This window comes from Notothenia coriiceps, unplaced genomic scaffold (assembly GCF_000735185.1).
Source record: "Notothenia coriiceps isolate Sejong01 unplaced genomic scaffold, NC01 NC01_scaffold00004105, whole genome shotgun sequence".
Lineage (NCBI taxonomy): Eukaryota > Metazoa > Chordata > Actinopteri > Perciformes > Nototheniidae > Notothenia > Notothenia coriiceps.
Window position 1 is genome coordinate 544,147 of NW_011336806.1, and position 19,494 is coordinate 563,640.

The 19,494-nt window shown below is 40.6% G+C and overlaps 1 protein-coding gene across 1 annotated transcript; it reads left to right on the forward strand.

Annotated features, from left to right (window-relative positions):
- The first annotated feature begins 401 nt into the window (after positions 1–401).
- On the forward strand, positions 402–1,358 carry ora2 (olfactory receptor class A related 2). Its single transcript, XM_010767286.1, has one exon. It carries the CDS (start codon positions 402–404, stop codon positions 1,356–1,358), a length of 957 nt encoding a protein of 318 aa, XP_010765588.1.
- The last annotated feature ends 18,136 nt before the right edge of the window (positions 1,359–19,494 follow it).

The window sequence follows — 19,494 nt, forward strand, 5'->3', positions numbered from 1 at the left end:
TTGTTTTAATCTAAACATATGGCTAATGGATATTATCTGCTCATTAACACCAGTTTCTCTGTCCACTGGTTGGCTTTCTGTTAATGAATCCAAACACAGCTTCCTCTGTTATCCTGTCTGTCTGAAATCCATCGAGGGGACAGAAGCAGTCATCTGAATTGATCTCAAGTAATTGGAGGCTGAGGGAAGAGAAGTCAATGGAGCATGAAAAACAGATCCAACAACTGTTTGCAAGTATAAGAGCACAAACACCCCAACTACTTCAGGAGAGAGGGATCAGGGACAAGGTCCACTTCAGATGTTCCTAGCTTTGATTGTTCTCAGGCGTTGTACATTTCTGCAATGAGTTTGTTCTGATATCATTTTAAATACACTTGGTTTATTGTACTATTCCTGCAGGAATGCCATCGGAGGAGTTGGTCCGAGGGGTGCTCTACTTGTCCCTCACCGTTGTGGGAGTCCCAGGTAATGCTAGCGTCATCCTAGCATTCCTCCTCTTGCTCTACCAGGAGAACCGCCTCCTCCCAGCTGATGCCATCGTCCTGCACCTAGCCTGTGTCAACCTGCTGGTGGTGGTGGTCCGCTGTCTGCTGGAGACCCTGGCCTCCTTCAGCCTGGCCAACATCTTTGGAGACCTAGGCTGCAAATCTGTCATCTTCGTGTACAGAGCATCCCGTTCCCTCTCAATCTGGATCACCTTCCTCCTGAGTGCCTACCAGTGCCTGAGCATCACCCCCCCCGGCTCACGCTGGTCCTCCGTCCGCACCTTGTTGGCCCGCTATCTGGGCTTTGTGTTCCTCTTCCTCTGGGTGCTCAACACCTGCATGACCTCGGCAGCCATTCTCTTCTCATTTGGCACCAAAAATGAGTCCAGCCCAATAATCAATGGCATCAACGTACAATTCTGCTATGTAAACTTTCCTTCAAAGTTGTCCAAAGAGGCGAACGGGATAGCTCAGGTGGTCCGGGATGTGGTGCCCATGGCCCTCATGACTCTAGCCAGTCTGATCCTCCTGGTGTTCCTTTACAAGCACAGCCACCAGGTGAAGGGGCTCCGCTGCAGCAGCGGTGGGGGGGGAGGTGCTGAGCAAAGAGCTGCCAAAGTTGTGGTAGCACTTGTGAGCTTGTATGTGGTTCTTTATGGGGTGGATAATGGGCTTTGGGTGTATACTCTCACTGTGAGCGAGACCATGCCTTCCTCGCTGATCTCTGACCTGCGCATATTCTTCTCCTCGCTCTATGCAGCGCTAAGCCCCGTGGTCATTATTGCCTCCAACAGGAAGGTGAATGGCAGGCTGAAGTGTATAGTGCAGGAGAAGCCTGCTCATGAGAAAGACACGAGTCTTACAAATATGTGATGCATGCTGGGATTACTGACAGGTCAGCAGAGGAGGCCAACATGATGAGGATCAGTCTTTAAGTGCGTCATTCTATATATATTGTGTAATGTGTTTGTGATAGAGGGATCTATCTTTCCTGTGGGGTTGTGATTTCATAGCTGAGAAGTTTTTATACAAATATTTCTTGTTCGTGAGACTTTCCAGATATGTGTTTAATAACTGTTGAGGGTTTAGCACATTTAGCTGTGAATGAGAAAGTGTACCTGTGGGTTTATTGTATCACCGTCTATAATTAAGGAAGAAACTGTCATAACAACACTGTTGCTCAATACAGGTCTGTATGAATTCTGGCACTGTGTGTCTTTGTTGGTTTATTCATTATATTCTCTCCATCTTAATTTGCTGGAAGAATTATAGCTGGGTGACGCAGAGCTCAATGTAGCTGTCAAATGACTTCCAGCTGCCCATTTAGCTGCAATTAAGGCTTTGAATGGAATCTGCTAATACTAATGAGGCAGGTTAATTGTCCAACAGAGAATTGGTTTAGAACCTGATGGGAAAACTATATTCCTTATAGCAAACAATAGATGTTCATTACCTAAGATGAATCACTCAATACAATTCTGAGATGTATGTCTGAGCTATTTGGGTGTAGTTATAGGAAGAAAACACTTAAGGGTCACAAAACGATGTCTTGGCACACACCCTGAAGAAGTTTGCAGTGGATGTGGCAATGTGGGAATTTAGGAGTGATTATGTAATTGCTATGTCTTGGAGAAAGCAAGGGCAGGGAGACAGGGTGAGGACATAACAACCGCAGTGACTGACACTTCAACAGACATAAAGTGGGGCTGCCAGCACTCTGTGATCCTGCAATAACTCCAAAGTGCAATCAGTGCAGCGCTTTTCAACTGCTGTCGCAATGCAGGTGAGGAGGAGGAGAAGTCCTCTATTCTGTGCTTGTGCAGAACTGTGGCATTTAACACCAGGTTGACACAAAAAGATATCAAAGGACATACAATGAAGTTGATCTTCTGTCATATACACCTTTATTTGAAAAGTTTCAACCAATAAAACCTTCTTTAATGTGACGTTGTTCTTAGGAAAACTCTCTCCAGGTGATAAATTCCATGTGTTTTACTCTTCAAACCACAGAAATCTGATTGGCACTTTACACAGACTCCGGTGGAATGAAGGATAGAATACATGGATGGTTTCATTAGAGCAGCGAGCTTGCTGGAGCCTCCGGAGCGAAGTCTCTGGGAGTGACATCGCTGATACGGCTGATCCTATCCAGGCTTTCAACTATGTCATTTTTTGTCCTGTTGGGAAATAATTTTGAGATGAGTTAAAAGAATAAAATACTTGAAAAACAGGTTATGTGTATGTTTGCGTCTCTTTCTAAGTGTTCGTGAGTGGAGGGTGTGCCAGGCTGGCCTCTCCCTGCACAAGACAGGACCTGTTTCCCATCATTCTGGAGCCTTTTGAGCCTCGATGAATGCAGGGTTGCTGTAAAACATGTAGAGACCAAACTCACTCAAATGTAACCCTCTATTACTGCCTTACTCTCAAATCACCAACAACCTTAGGACCATCTCTCCCTACAAGACTTAAATCTGCAGCTGAGACATCACTTGCAAAAGTTGATAAATGCACACAGGTGCTCTCTGACTGCAAACTCAACTGCTTTACGAGGCAAAACGCAAAAGCTGTCAGGAAAAACAAGACAATAAAGCACAGACGCTTGACATTTAAAAAAGATTTTAACCTACAAATGTTAACTTTTCTTTATTTGTTCTGTATTTAGTAGAGTATACAACACAAACCTGTATAAAAGCCACGCAAAAAAGCTGTCAAGTTGTCCAGGATTGTTGGTTAAATGAAGTGGAAGGGGTTCAGTAATTCCCGCCAGCCGATCCATCCCTGCTGTGTCTGATGTCAGTCTGTTTACCTGCACCAGGTACACGCATTTTTGTCCCCCGCGTCAACCAATAGCGATGCAGCAGCAGTATAGTTAAACCCCACCCCTTTTCTGCCTTGAATCCAGTCCACACCCTAATATAGCCCTCTTTAGGAACTGAATGGTAAAACCCCTCTCCTCCCCCAAATAAAAAAAACGTTTAGGAAACATCAAGATGTGAATCACCACATCCCCGTGTGCAACATGCACACATGTGTACTAATGCAGGAGAAAAATGACAACTGATATAGTAATACATGCAAACAGCGTCAACAAGCACAATTTAAGAAAACATCAACCTCCCAAATCAATACTAAATCCTTTTATAATGATACATAAAAGCATTTTGAAAGCAGAGAACCTCTTTACGTCTGAGTTATCAATTTAATCCATTCACCTTGAAAGTTATTCTAGTTATTAATCCCATAAAATCTCTCTGATGTTGTTTTTTCTTCCATTTAAGATAAGTTCAGGCTGACTGTGGAAACTGGAAACTTTGGGGCTTATTACTGTGGGGAAAATGTATCAGTAATAAACACATCCGGGGGTACTTTAAAAACCCACATTTTATGGAAATGACAGAAGTAATAAGCCCTTTTTAGGTTTGCTGATACCGTCTTTGCCTTTCCATCAAAGGGATGTTTCTTCAGGCTTGTTGTTTAGAGGATTTATTCCCTGTTTGAGTGAAGCTACTGATGGAGAATGGCTAGAAAAACTATGCTTTTAAGTAAATTGGTTCTTTTTTTCTGAAGTGCAGGACTGAGTGTTAAAATAATGCAAATGGTAGAAGTGGTTTTATTTCAGTGCAGTCCATTTGGCGTCTTTATTTTGAATTATGCAAAGGCACTTGCTCTAAACTTGACCTCAGAATACCTGCCATGAGGTGACATGAGTTTAAGACTATATTTATTTTTGTTGCACTCCTAGTTACAGACTTGTATGTGTGTGACCCCATTTCTTGCATCCGCCCAGTTTAACTGATTCCCTCAGACAGGGAACACGCACGGTCGTGTTTCAGCCTGCCTGGAATGCTGCGCTGCACGTAAGCAAGGAGCTCTGTATTCAAGTTGGTGAGAATACGTCTTACAGAGTTAAGGTGCAACTTTGGCCTTATTGCCAGGACGAACACTTTACTTCTTGATTTATCCTGATTAATTCCTATTTTGTAGGAACGGCTGTGAAATGCCGGTTTAATATCCACATAAATCGGCAGGCTCCGTGGTTTAATGCTTGGCTTTATAGCTGACAGCCTGATTTCACAAGAGGCAACATATTAAAGGGATGGTTTGACATATTGGGAAATACTTCTTATTTGTTTCTGAGGGATGAGAAGATCGATATGACTCTCTTTGTAGCTACAGCTAGACTGAGGCGTCCAAAGGTAGCAAAGCTCTGAAGCTCACTAATTAAAATGTCATATCTTTTATCTGAAAAAAACTGATGTGTACAAATATAATGAGCCAGGCTAACTGTTTCCCCCTCTTTCCAATTTCTGAGCTAAAGCGCTGCTGGCTGTAGTTTCACATTTACTGAAAAGACATGCAGCATTGATCTTCCCATCTAACTCTCAGCAAGAGAGCAAACAAAATCATTTTCTCCAAATTGTCAAACTATTAATTTAAATGTTATCCACTATTTGTATATTAGAAAAACAGCCTCGTTTAATTCAGTTAGTCAACTCTAAGGAGAGCAAATATAAAATTGAGGCGTAGAGAAAATCTGCATTTTTCATAAAGGACAAAAAGGCTGAGCAGTGAAACTACCTTTACAATGTCTGCATAATCCCTGACAGGGAGGCTGTATGGCAGAGTACGCCCATTCCCAGTGTACCAGCGAGGATATGGACCACACTGAAGGAGGGTGGGGTGTGGGGGTGGGGGGAAGTCTCTGATGCCCCAGGGCAAAAGCTTGCTGCAACTCCACCGCTCTCAGGTAAGATATGCACCGCTGTGCCAAGACTTGAAAGACATTCAAGATGCACTGCACCCTATCCAGCAATGTATCGCAATATAAGGAAAAGGAAAAGAGAGGAAGGACTGGATAAGAAAAGGTTGGGATGCTGAGTTGGATTAAAAAAAACTATTAAATCAGGCATGAAAATGTTATATGAACTTCTAAATAAAAAAACTGAAAATCAACAATCTTTCACCCTGAAAATGGGAGTGACAGTTTAAACTGTGTGAACTGAAAGCTGAGACCTGCCCCGACGTGAACCAAGGATCAGTATGTGCTACGTCAGTATGTGGATTATCCTTTATCACTCGGGGTGATTTGGCTTTTGTTTTATCTTTATTCAGGTAGTCTCCCTGAGATCAAGATCCCTGTTTAAAGCAGAATATACATTTCAAGAGAGAAATACATGTGTATCAGGGAGGATCGGTCCTCACCAACACGTCGGTTGCAGAGATGTATTCTTTGATGAGCCGATCCCGTGTCCCTGAGGAACGCTGATTCATGCAGAATGATGTATGAATGCATAAACCCAGCGCCCAGATTTTAATCTCTTTAAATGATTGCGGTTAAAAGGCAGGGCTTTTCGAACTGTGGTTTTTAAAGTTGAATTAAACTCCAGGAATACTAGTGAAGCCATCTGCAGCTGACTGCACAGCTCAGTCTTTCTTTCTTTTGAATAACATGTCTGAAAAATAAACCAAATGTAAAATTAAGCAATCCTTCTTCACTTTTCTGAAGATAATGCAACCCTGACATCAGGTCTCTTCATACGGTAATCACTCACAAACCTGCTCAGATATGGAGTATTTACCTATTCTACATGAGCACCTCCAAAGCTCACTTACTTACACATTATATTTGAATGTTTTAGACGTGTTAAACCGACAATTTTCAGATTCAAGTGGGGTTATGTGCCAATCCCTTTCTCAGCTGGAGCAAGTAACTTCCTGGAGTCTTGTCTAAAATACTCTCTTTATAAATCTACTCGTCACTTTTACATCCATAACTGGGTTTTCAAAGTTGAATTAAACTCCGGGAATATGAAGCCATCTGCAACTGTCTGCTCAGTTCAATAGTTCCTTATTTTGAATGTTAAAAGCCTAAAAATAACTAAAACAGATGCTAAATTCAGCACTCCTTCTTCACTGAATACCTCAGTGAGATTCTCTAAAATCATATAACACAGACATCAGGTCTGTTCATACAGTAATTACCCACACACCTGCTCAGATTTGGAATATTTACATATTTTCTTCTAGTGAACATCTCCAACAGTCACTAATCAACACATTATACTGTATGTTGATTGAATTATTATAGAAACGCTGTAGAAACAACAATTTGCGGTTTTAAGGGGGGTTTGGTGCCAGATTCTTTCTGCTGTGTGCAGTTTCTCCCTGGAGTCTTGTAGTCTCCTCATCAAACCACACCTTGTCCTTTTTTCACACAATGTTTTTAGTCTTTATGCTCAGCTAAGCTATGCTAATTAGCGGCTGGCTTTTTGACATGAGAGTGTTATCAATCCTCTTATCTTACTTTGGCGAAAAAGCCAAAAAGTGTATTTCTGTAAAATGTTGAATGGTAAATATCTGCAGTATAATTTCCCCGAATGGTGAATCTTCACAATGTTTAATTGGCTGTGAAATCAGCCAGTTGATCCAACAGAGACCTTTAGTCACAAAGTAACATAACCGTCTCGGTGTCAAACTCACACCGCAGCAGTAACAAGGACCCTGCCCTTTATCTTTCTCATCTTCCCCCCTAAATGCCACAAAGGTGGAATTTTCCACCAGCCACTTCCCTGAGTTGGCTGAGGAATGCAGACAAGATGGAGCAAGCATGCAGAGAGCGGCATCTCTGCAGTAACAGTGTGTTGAGGTGCTTAGCTTGTGCACATCATGTCCACCTCTTTAATTCTCCCTTCAGGGGGGTTTGTTAAGCTATAACTCACATATAGCTCTGCCCTGCAGTGCTGATAGATGCTACTGTTGCTGGTCATTGTCACAAGGGTCCTGCAATAAGAACATTTAGGAGCTCTGCTTCTTATTTTTTCCATTTAATGAAGTCAGAATGTGGTTATCATCTATTTTGCTTTAGCAGATTAACACATAATTAATTTAAATGCATTGCTCAATTTGTTTATCCACCTGAGGAAGTCTCACAAAGGGCCCTAAACGCAGCAAGATGTTTTTAATATGACTAACTCCAAAGCTGCTGGAGACATTTACGAGTGCTCTATTAAACAGGCTTAGATTGCTATCTGTGCCTCAGAGCAACAGACCTTGTAAAATGATACAACGTGGGCATGTGCCGACACAACAGCCACACATATCTCATCCTGCTAGCACCACTCTTACACAGGTGAAGGGAATGCAGAATAAAGTGAGGAGAACACATCAAGCACATTGTGCCCCTTGTGTTAGAGTGTGAGAACATCCAGTTTTCACATATTGTATATCCATATACAGAGCACATCAATGAATCACAGCCTTACACTGTTAATGGGATTCATTCAAGATGACAAATTGCCCGGGGTGGGGATTTGTTAGCATGAAATGATAAGCAGCGTAACTTTACCATACTTTAAAAAATGGAGTCTCCTTGTGCTTTTTCAGAATAAGTGGTGTCACTCTACCCACTTACAGCTGAATAATAGATCTGATGGATCCTCTGTGCATCGTACAGCTGCCGCCAGAGTAATTACAAAAGACACAAGTGGAGAACTCACATATCATCACAGTTTGTAGCAGGCGATGAGTCACAGTATCACACTACACTTCAACTTTACTTTCCATGGTCTGCGGATGTGGACCACCGTCCTCTGACAGGCGTTGTTGCAGCAGCAGCATCATTGTGCTGCAAAAGGCCAACATGTCCAAACCAAAATGTCTATTTGGGAGCTGGGAGGACATTTTGGGAGAATTTGTTGTTGTAAAACAAACTCAGGTTGTGTACCTTCAAGTGTTGGGAAATGGGGCAGGAAAGGCTGCCACCTGTTGATTCTTCATGTTACTGCAACAAAGGGGCAAATTGAATAAAGCCACTGCAGCGCTGATATGGATTAGGAAATAAGTCTGGAATCAATTATTCAAAAACTATTCTGAAATGAAAAATAAATCTACAGCAGTATACGCAGTGAAACTGATTGTTAATATTTTGAACTGTGTTCCACTTTTATGCCTCACAAAATTATTCACACATCTAAAACAGAAACGTCAATAAAACGTTGTGATTTTTTAAAGAAAAGAGATTTTAATGACTTGGAAATTTAAACTTGATAGAGTCGGATACAGTTATATTAAAGGTCCCATGTCATGCTTTTCCGGTTATTACCTGTCCCTTCGTGTGTTATGAAGCTTTTTCTGCATGTAAACGGTCTGCAGAGTCACAAACCCTCAAAGTACACCCTCTAGCGAGTAAAACAAAGAAAAGACCTGTCTATGGTGCCCCAGAACGCCTCGTTGGAGATTTCTATTTTTCCATTTTTCTCTTCCTGAGTATGGTGACGTAACCATGCCCAGGTCCAAATGGACCAATCCGTGGAGCTCCTCACACACATACACACACTCACTAAGCCTTATCTTTTCTCAGCTACGCTACTCCGCGGAGTTTCGCCGGCACACACACTCACTCAGCCTTATCTTTTCTCAGCCAGGAGCTCCAACAAGGCGTGTAGGACAGAGAGTGAATACACATACTATACAGAGATGCTGTATGAGAAACCAATGTGATTTTGGAACATTGAACAATGTAAATCTATTCTAGTAGACCTCAACAATGGAATTATGATCAGTAGAAATGGCCATGACATGGGACCTTTAAGTGATTACCTTTTACCCCTGATCCTAGATAAGTGAAACCTTTAGTGCATGGCTGGACACATTGCTGTTGTTATCTCTAACTTCCCATCAATACTGCATGGTGCACACAACACACTGAAATATGGCATCTTCATTTTTCATATTTTGCTCTCAGGGACACAGAAACCAACCTCTCGCCTCGCTGGAGTACGACCTGGCCCGTGGTGTTCTGTATGTTAAAAAACAGTTGGGTATTTAATGAAACAATACATTTATGTAGGAATCTTCACTGACTCGGGAGTAAAGGTAAATGTATAACTTGCAGTTACATTAGGAAAAGACGTTATCAGATTACTGTTACATTTCAAAAATGTGGAGATTACTAGTAGGATTACAATTCTTACAATATATTAGAAAGGATATGCTGTGGAGGCTCTTAATACATATATATACACAGTAGTTAACTGAAAAGAGTGTATTGTGATTCTTGTAAAAGGAACATATTTTTTCTGTGCAAGCTGTACTGCTGAGTACACTTAAAGTGGACCTATCATGCTATATTTGAATAATATAGTGTAGGACCATACCTATATAAGGCATATTTATAGTTTTTATTTTTCAAAATACCAAACAGATCATGCATTTTTAGCCATTCCTCATTTCGCTCAATTTAACACTGCCTTTCACACTCGGATTCAGTGAGAACAGCACCATCTGGTGGCCTGGCATATGTACTACAGCGTCTCCAGCGCTTTCGAACGGCAATGTCCGTGGCTGTCTCCTCCTGATTGGTGGAGTTGGCCCAATAGCCGTAGCGCCACTTCTGTGACGTCATAAAAGTGTTCAAATCTGGATCAGTCTGTATCAGATCCGTTGCAGCCCCTTTTTTAGAGATTTGGGTATGGAGGAAAATAAATAGGGTTGTGTTTTCTGACACTTGGTGAGTTCCCTGGAACACCGGGACACATATTCATGTGTAAAAGACGTACAAAAGTGCATTTTGCACAATAGGTCACCTTTAAGATAACAAAGAATCATCTTATAGACATTTTTTCTCTTTTATTTATGTGCATTGAATTTGATATTGAGGTCATCCAAAAGTAACCGAAAGTAATAAGGTTACACAACCTCTATATTGTGATATAATAAGGTGACTGATTGCTTTCTTTTAACACGTAACTAGTCATTGTAACTGAATATATTTTTTTAAGTAAACCTCCCAACCCTGTTCATTCACCATGCAAGCCAAACATTAACAAAAAAAAAGAGTAATGTATTGCAGTGGATAAATAAATATATTTTTGTATGCACGTACATAAAACATACATTCATAATGATAGCAAGCAGCATGAAGCAGCTCTAATTCTACGTAATAGATATGTATTACATTATATCATTTTTAAGAGCCTCAAACCATTTTTCAAAAGTTTGACAGGTGGGTTTTAAAGTGGTCCTACTTTTAGATGTATTTTTCCGTCTAATATAATATATGTTTAAAGCTGTTTACACACCAAACAAATGCCTAGATTCTTCCAATACTTCATTATATTTATATTTGTTCAGCCTTGTCACAAAAGGTTTTGGTATTGTCAAAGTAAATAACATGTTTTGAGTGACCACATGAGAAGCTTATAGAAGACTGGCAAAAACACAAGAGCTGTGGGATCACTTTCACTACAATTGATAAACGTGTCAACAAATGATTTTCACATTTCACTATGTGTCCAGATATCCGACATACAAAGAGCCAAACACATTCCTGCAGCCTGCAACAAATCAATGAAGCCGAAAGCCTCAGTGAATCCGCACAAATGAGAGGACAGGCTAAGTGCAAATGTATGGCTCTATTCATGATAACAAAGATATTTTTAGGTAAGTAGGCAGGCCAATAGTCCTCTGCAGTGTCACAGTTTCTATGCACTGAATAATGTATTGACTCATTTGTGTGGAGGAGCGCCACAGTAAGCCAGACGATCAATGGCACAGCAGCAGAGCCAGATAAGCTTTTGTAGGAGAGCCAGTTTTCTTTTTTAGCGCCACAGTATTGTCTGTCGTGGGCGTGGCCATATACAGTCTGAGGTCGCAGAATTAGAAAAATACTGATGATTATTTCAGAATTCATGTCCTGGTAGGAGGTTGATTGACAGACTGGTGTCTTACGTCTAACACAATGAGAGCAACATGTTTGTGATTCGACCACTAACAACAAGAACAAACTGTCTGCTAACAAATCTGCTTTTACCACAATAGCATTAATGAAAGAGGCCTGTTCTTGAAGAAAAAAAACAACCTTTTCATTTAATTTCATTTAAATCAATAAACCTGGCAATCAGATAATTACACAGCAGTGATCATTGTTCCCATTTTTATTCAAACCGACATGTTTCCAACAACAGCACCAACATCAAGACACAACCTCTTCACTACTCAGCCTTCAACACAAACATCTGGCCCATTTAGGTGGATTTAGTGAGACCACTTCACCTCCAGCCTCACCCTCTACCCCCCTATGGTCCTCCCCAATACACTCATTAACAGTAGAGGGCATTGGACCCAGCACCTCGTCGCCTCCTCACAGGACCCCGGCCCTTCACCTGACCTTGGCACTGGTCCAGAGCAGCATCACATGAGGCCCCAGGAGGGGGGCAAGGAGGTCGGGGTACGTGATGAAGGTCAGGGACGTACTGCAGCAGCTTTACTGCATGCTGAAGAGAGGTTTTTTTTTTCTCTTTCTATCTGTGATCTCTAGGGAAACATCCCTCTGACACTGACAAATCAAACATTTTGTATTCAAATCTCCATCCTGAACAGAGAGTAGGAATTGTTGCCATGGAATTTGAGCTACAGGGTCCAACGATTTAAAAAGTTTTGATTAAAGCACTTTTTTGTGCACCAGTTAATCCTTACACAAAATAAAGAGTTGAATAACAGATCAAATGTAAGTGAAAGGGTCTTTAAATATTGTCCTCAGTGAATAAAGTTTTATGTTCTTGTTTCTTGTCTTAAAGTGGCCCTATAATGCTCATTTTCAGGTTCTTATTTGTATTCTGTCCCTCTACAGTGACATGTCTCCATGCTTTAATGTTCAAAAAGCTCTTTATTGTTCTCATACTACCTGTGCTGCAGCACTTCTTTTCACCCTCTGTCTGAAACCAGAGCCCAGTCTGCTCTGATTGGTTAGCTGGCCGCCCCAGTCTTGATTTGCCAACTGCTTAGAGATGCCCCACCCCTTAGTCAATCACATGCATTGTGTTGGAGCGCTAGCCAATAGAAGTGTGATTGTAACTTGATGTCACGATGAAGGGACAGTAAACAAAGGAGTCCAATCTAGGCGTTTAAGGCAGGGGTGTGTGTGTGTGTGTGTGTGTGTGTGTGTGTGTGTGTGTGTGTGTGTGTGTGTGTGTGTGTGTGTGTGTGTGTGTGTGTGTGTGTGTGTGTGTGTGCGTGGTGTTGTCGTGTGTGTATGTATGTGTATGTGTGTGTGTGTGTGTGTGTGTGTGTGTGTGTGTGTGTGTGTGTGTGTGTGTGTGTGTGTGTGTGTGTGAGAGAGAGAGAGAGAGAAACTCCCCCTGGAGGGGACTTTGGGATTTTAGCCTTTGCGGATCATATTTATACACATAAACCTGTATAACAGACTCCAGGAAAGGGAAAACCCCAAAGAGCATAAAAGGGCCCCTTTAAATATTTGTCCTTGCTGATACTGAAAATGGAGCTGCTTGATCCGTCAATAAAGTTTTATTTTACTGTTTCTTCAACCCTTGTTTATGATTTATGGACCTTAAATGAGATATCTTCCCAAAATGTGATGTGACATTGAGTGCTGTTGATTCCCTGTAAATGCTTGTAGCTGCTGCAATAACAGTGTGACACTTTGTTTTGGCGGCTGAAGACATTTAGATCTTAAAGCAGGACCACCAGCACTTTCATCTGGCAATAGAATCCTGTTGTCTTGAAACACTGAGTAGGCGGAGGCAGAAAAAGAAAAGTCAATTTATAAGGAAGATGGAGTCTAATGTGGAATCGACCAGAGGCCCTTTTAAATGACTACTGGCCGCTCATTGATCAAGCTCTCCAAGAGGGAACAAAGAACGCTTTGAGGGGACGAACCCTGGGCCCCCGCATCTACTTCAGAAAACAGTAATCAAGCGTCTGACTCATGTCTGCTCTTGGTTTAAAAGACAAAAAATTAAATTAAATTCAAGGTCATCAATCGTGTTGTAAATATGAATCTTTGTATGATATCATTTACGTTGATGATAAATAGGATAATCTACAAGAAAGTAGTCAATACATAAAAAAACCTATGCCTTTTGTTGTTTTTATATATTGTACTTCCAGTTCTATGTTTTTTGAATGTTTGTAGGGATGCTAGCAGCGTAGCTCCAGAGATGGAAATATTTATCAGGCTAAAATGTCTCTGCAACTATTGGATAGATCTTCATGAAACGTGCACACAAAGTTACAGAGGATGAATCCTACTGACTTTTAAGAAAAGCGTGTTTAAAGATTATTAGCAAATCTTAGCACGCTAATCTAAGATGTTAAACATCAGAGGTGGACAAAGAACTCAGATTTTTTACGTGAGTAAAAGTAGTAATACTGCATATTAAGAATCCTATGTTACAAGTTAAGTTCCTGCATTCAACATTTAAATTAAGTAAAGGTTTAGTGTTATCATTAGCATATTAGCAACAGTCACAATGTATGTACCAAAGGTTACACTGACCATAACCGGCTTATTTCAGAACATTATATGTTGTATAATTGGATTATAATCAATGATGCAATAAGGAAAGGCTTATTTATTTATATATCTTCTGGAGGGTAGCTTGTGAATTTTATTTAGGGATCAATCAGGTTTATCCTGAACCTCTAATAATACAAATCATTATTTATTGTTTGTATTTCACGTTTGTATTTAATCGTAACTCAAGCTGTCAGACAAATGTAGTAAAAAGTCAAATTTGCCATTGAATAAGAGTTGAGTATAGATAGCAGGAAATGTACAGTAAATACTCAATTCAAGTATAAATATCTTAGTGCAGTGAAAGTACAGGCCTTGTACAACTAATATCATGATAGTGATAATATGTATGTGTTGTGTGTACAGGTTTTTCTAAAACCCCTAAAAGGACATTCAATCAATATTCTTTAAATAAGTTTACACAGGAAAATAACCATATACAGACAATGGTGAATTTTGACTGGTATTTCACACCTGTTTGAGGTGATTTCATAGATTAGTCATTACATTCACATCACATGTCATAATATAAAGGAATTTGAAGATGTGTGCTCTTTCACAAACACCAAATCTAGCCGTGACTTCATACATCTCCTGTTATTGTATCAACATCTCCTACTAAAACACAAAAAGGTCAAATCTGCTAAGGAAGCATAATGGATTGCCGAACGGCACAAAAGTGACAGCTGCCACATTTGAATGTATATTCTCTGGTTTGTCGGCAGTGTGTCTCGTTTGCAATACATTACAGAGTTCAGCGTCAGCCCTCCCTGAGAACAACACGCTGCTTGCTACAGTACATTATGAAAGGTTGCAAATAGGCTAATTTGCAGTTTTGACAGCACCAGCCTCAGCAAAGGCGGGCAGTAATAGGTTCTGAGGTGCCGCTTCAGCGACTGCTTTGATGGGAATGCTGTGGCTGAAAGTAGGCATAGGTCAGGCTTCCCTGGAAACTCTGACAAATTAAGAACAGAAAACCTTTGACATTTATCATGCTTGGAGTCTGCAAAGGTCATTGCCTGTACTCGCTGCTTTCGTTTTCCTTCCCCGTCCCCTCTGGACATGTTTTCTGTGATTGCAGGAGCAGCAGCAGGGGGAATCAGGAGCTGTGATTTCCACATTTCTCATTCTAGAAGCAGATATATGGATACACCGGAAAAGTAAATTTATGGAGTGTATCTGCTGCTCCGCTCCTTTTTCCTAGGCTGGTTGTTAATGAGCCTATCATGATGATTAGTTATCACATCAGTTTCATCAGGATGCTATTTCGAAGTAAACTGCTGTTGTGTAAAAAACAACCATGTGTATGTAATAACCTCTCAATACATCATTCCACCCCATAAACACTGGAAACTTGTAATCCCGCTGGACCATGACTGTCTCATTTAAATGTTAATATAATTCCCGTCTCTCATAATTTAATGTGCTCCCTGACATTTCCCCGTTCATCTCCGTAATGCTATCTTATGTGACAAGCCAATTTACTGCCAGAGTTGACCAAATTGCTTTAGCATTGTAATGCTAACACCATAATAAATCCTTGACATACTGTTCCTTCTCAGGTAATAAAAGAAGAAGAATATAAATGTATACACGTCCACGGTGAGATCTATTTTCATTGATTTTTTCTGGCGTTACACACAGAGAGATTGTGCTTTTAAGTCAGATACGATACAGCAGGAGAAACATTACATCTGAGGAATGTGACAGAGATTGGCCTTTCTGCCCTCTCGTTCTCCGAGGTGGCATTAGCGGGGCTGAAAGAAGTGCGAGAGATGACACAGGCGGTGGTGGGAAGACGAATCAGACAGATTATAGCTCTGAAAAGAGGGAAGAAAGACAGTGGGGCCGAGCTTAATGCTGCTAGGTGTCATTTTGTGTGACCTTTCTGGGAATTACGAGTGTGCATGACCCAGAGCATGTGTGCCTGTCACTGAGACAGTCTGGGGCTTCTGCTATGTCCCCCCGCTCCCCTCATTCTGGCCAAACTCAGCCTCCCGATGCCCGGCACCTTCCATTTGACCTGATCACGGCCAATAACTGATAATCCCTCAGTTCTCATTAGCTGCCTCGCACAACTTGAACTGAAATTTGAATTCTACGTGTCTGCGAGGTAGCTTAACCTTTGATAATATGTCTGCACGTCTTAGCAGAGAAAACCTGGGATTAGTCGACTCTTGGAAGCTATTGTGGGAGAAAAGCAGCATCAGAAGTTGATCACCATTTAGGTGGGGGAATATGAATGTGGATTCATTCAAGATACTGGCAGTCGAAGCTTGAAATCCCGTGATTAGGACGTGTAATCCTATGTTAATTGTAGGATTGCTGCATATATTTTTAAGTGGAGATCAGTCACTGGAAGACAAATGCTATTTCAAAGCAGCTATATTAAATTAAAGGAGAATAAGCCTGATGATCTTCTACATTTTTCATTTCAACAATAAATCAGGTGAAAAGAACATAACTAACAATTTATCCATCTTATTATTTATTTTCCATAATATTTTCAACATCCCATTCCTGTTAAGGCACTCAGCCTCAAGGCTAATGGTTCTGTTTATAGACTTTATAAAATATAAATGTATTCTCTGTGTCAGCAACAAGGTTTCAGAAGGGCAGTTGTAAAGCATAACATATTTCTACAAATTCACCTTAACAACAATATAACTAAAAACATCCACATACATTAAAGACTAGCACAGTGCATTAAAGTGCATTTAGAAAGTGCATGTCTCAACGTTACTCATACTGGAGTAAATGGTGGGGACAATTCTCTGCTGCACTACTTATTTAATGCTATAGCACAGTATGTATTTACGGCAGCATGACATTATGTGTCTCATCGACTTGAAACTGAAATTCAGCCAAATGCCAGACACTGCAACAGTGTGTCTCAATAATATTCTTATCTTTTTAAACATTTGTGTCGGCCAACTCTAACCACTGAGCTATAGGCCTACAGCGGCTCAATGATATGCTATTAATAGAATTTTAAAACAATGACGGTCAATGACACAAAGGATCATCTATATTCAGCTACCAAGAGCGCACTTCAATCTACGATTAATTAACTGTTGGTTTCGGTATTTTATTTGGAATTTGTTGACAATAAGACAAATACATCCATTGCTTTAATCCTACTTAAAAGCAATATTTAACTCTTTAGAAATAGAGTTACAAGATATTAAACTTCACTTACAGAAAAGTGCATTCAGTGCTTCTACTGTGACATGTTTACATGCTTTAATGTTCAAAAAAGTATTTATTTGTCTCATACTGCCTGTGCTGCAGCACCTCTTTTCACCCTCTGTCTGAAACCAGAGCCCAGTCTGCTCTGATTGGTTTGCTGGCCGGCTCTGTTGTGATTTGTCAACCGTATAATAGAGACATCATTATAATAAATATATGTCTCACTGAGCAGAGCTACAAAAAAACCGGCTTGAACTGCAGCCAGCATGTCCGCAGGAAGCCACTTGCAAAAATAAAATCACTCAGCTTGCAAGGAACGAGGTGCAATTACTTCAAGGTCCTAATTAAAATAAATTAAGCGAAAAGCGAGAGTGGGATAAAGACACAGAGGGAGAGACAAAGGGAAGCCGTTTAATAAAGTTAAATTCTAATTCTTGAAATGATGTCTGAATACGTGCTTCAATCTCAAAGAAAAAAAATCTTTGACGACAACCAACATAAATCACTTTTTCTTCCCCTCAACATGTTTCTCCCTTAAGAGGAGTTTCATATATTCATGACGGCTGCACTGTGTTTATGTTTTCTCCTCTCTTCACATCCCGGTCTGTATTTGATGTCCTGCACAATCCAGCCTTTGGACAGAGAGTGTTTTGAGAGACAGATGAGAGGAAATGATTCATTCATCAGACGAGGCCCCGGCTACAAATCCCCGCTGACCTGCTGATCAGATGGGTGCGAATTTCCTCGGGGCGGGTGTCGGGCGGTGCTTGTTAGAGCTTTCAGCGAGGCATGGTGCAGGGTGTGCAGGTCATCATCTCTCTCCGGTGACTCTTTGTGACAGCAAACACAAGCTTGCACCACCTCAGAGTATATGTGCACATCGCACCACCTAATTCAAACGTCAAAGCAGATAAAGAAGTGCGGGGATGATTTTGTGATATGAGGGCTGGACAGGCCTGTCAGAGCAGTAATTATTTTACACCAAGAGAAGATATGGATTTGGCCTCAGGTGTGTGTTTTCTTGTTTCTGAGGACATTTTGCGGGTAAATGTGTCACAGCAGAACTTTGCCGAGGCAGGCATATACTCATCAAAACTTTTGTGATTGCTTTGGGCCGGCAATTTCAAGACGAAGCGCGGAGGAAGATGACTGAGTGCAGCTGACGTGGTGCTGAAATTGACATACAAAGACGTGTGTGTGTGTTTGCCTTCTCTATCTGTAGGTTTGACAGAAATTACAATATATTAGATGGAAAATAATTATTCTGGGGTGCTTTTATCAACACAGTGTCGATCAGAGAGATTTTATCTTGAAGTGTATTCATGGCAAAGTGCCCAAATCACAGTAGTAAGCTGCATTTTTAAACAAAAGGTAAAAGGTAGATGAATATAATGAAATGTTTTCTCATTATTCTCTCTACTTCCTGCCACCTGCAGAATAAGATTCAGGCTTTTTTTGCTTTTTACTTTCTAATATGTGATGCATTTTCTGTGGTAATTAAAATACCATTTGTCTAACTTGATGGCTTCCTCACATCGTTGCTTTTCATTGTTATTATGATTAAGCGAGTCATATTCATTAGACCACATTTCATCTCTGTTTCCATTCAGGACTGAATATGTGTTAATAGTAACTGTCAGTGATGTATTTGGATTACTTGTTGAGAGTTGAAACCCAATTGAAAATACAAATAAAGTCATTCTTCTAAATAATTGTTAGTATTTATTTGCGAAATGCACTCAAAGTATCTATCAAAGGTACTCATTACGCAGACAAGATGGCCCCTTTTCATAGTGACATATTATCCTATATTATAGTGTTTGATTATTATCACTTATGCACTAAGATGTAGGCAGTTGGTTTACCTTCTACTCTGTTAAAGAGCAACTTCCAGGTTAAAGACACCTGTGAATAAATGTGTAGGAAAATTATGAATACACTACATTTTCAAAAAAATATACAGAAATATACACTACAGTGACATCTGGCGTCGTTTTTGTAAGAAATGTTCACTTCCGCATTAAAAAAGCCTCGGCACGTGACCTCCCGCGTGTGACGTAACATGGGGGACACAAGGGGGAGAGCGGCCGGTGTAACGTATTGATAAACATGGATCCCAATGCTAGTTTCGACACAGAAGACACAGAAGAAGTTGAACATGAATATTCAAATATATGACGGACCACAACCTTATAATTATGAGCCTGCTAGGCGTCCAAGAGACCAAGAGCAGCCAAGGATGAGAAGAAATAACAGCCATCGGAGAGAAATTGAGCTGTGGTGTGAGGAGAACCAGTGGAGAACTGGGCAGCTATCTTGGTGAGTGATCGGCGTTAGCTACAGAATGTTAGCTAACGTCACATCACAACATTGTAAAGTTAGCTATCATATATCAGGCTATAACTAAAGTAGCATTGATAATATAGTAACGTTACTGGCAGGACTGTTGATACTGATCCATAACAGAAACTAATGCGCAAGTATCAGCCGTATCTCGCGTTACCTAAT

Coding starts and splice junctions, on each gene's coding strand:
- ora2 (XM_010767286.1), top strand. CDS start 402: ATGCCATCGGAGGAGTTGGTCCGAGGGGTGCTCTACTTGTCCCTCACC.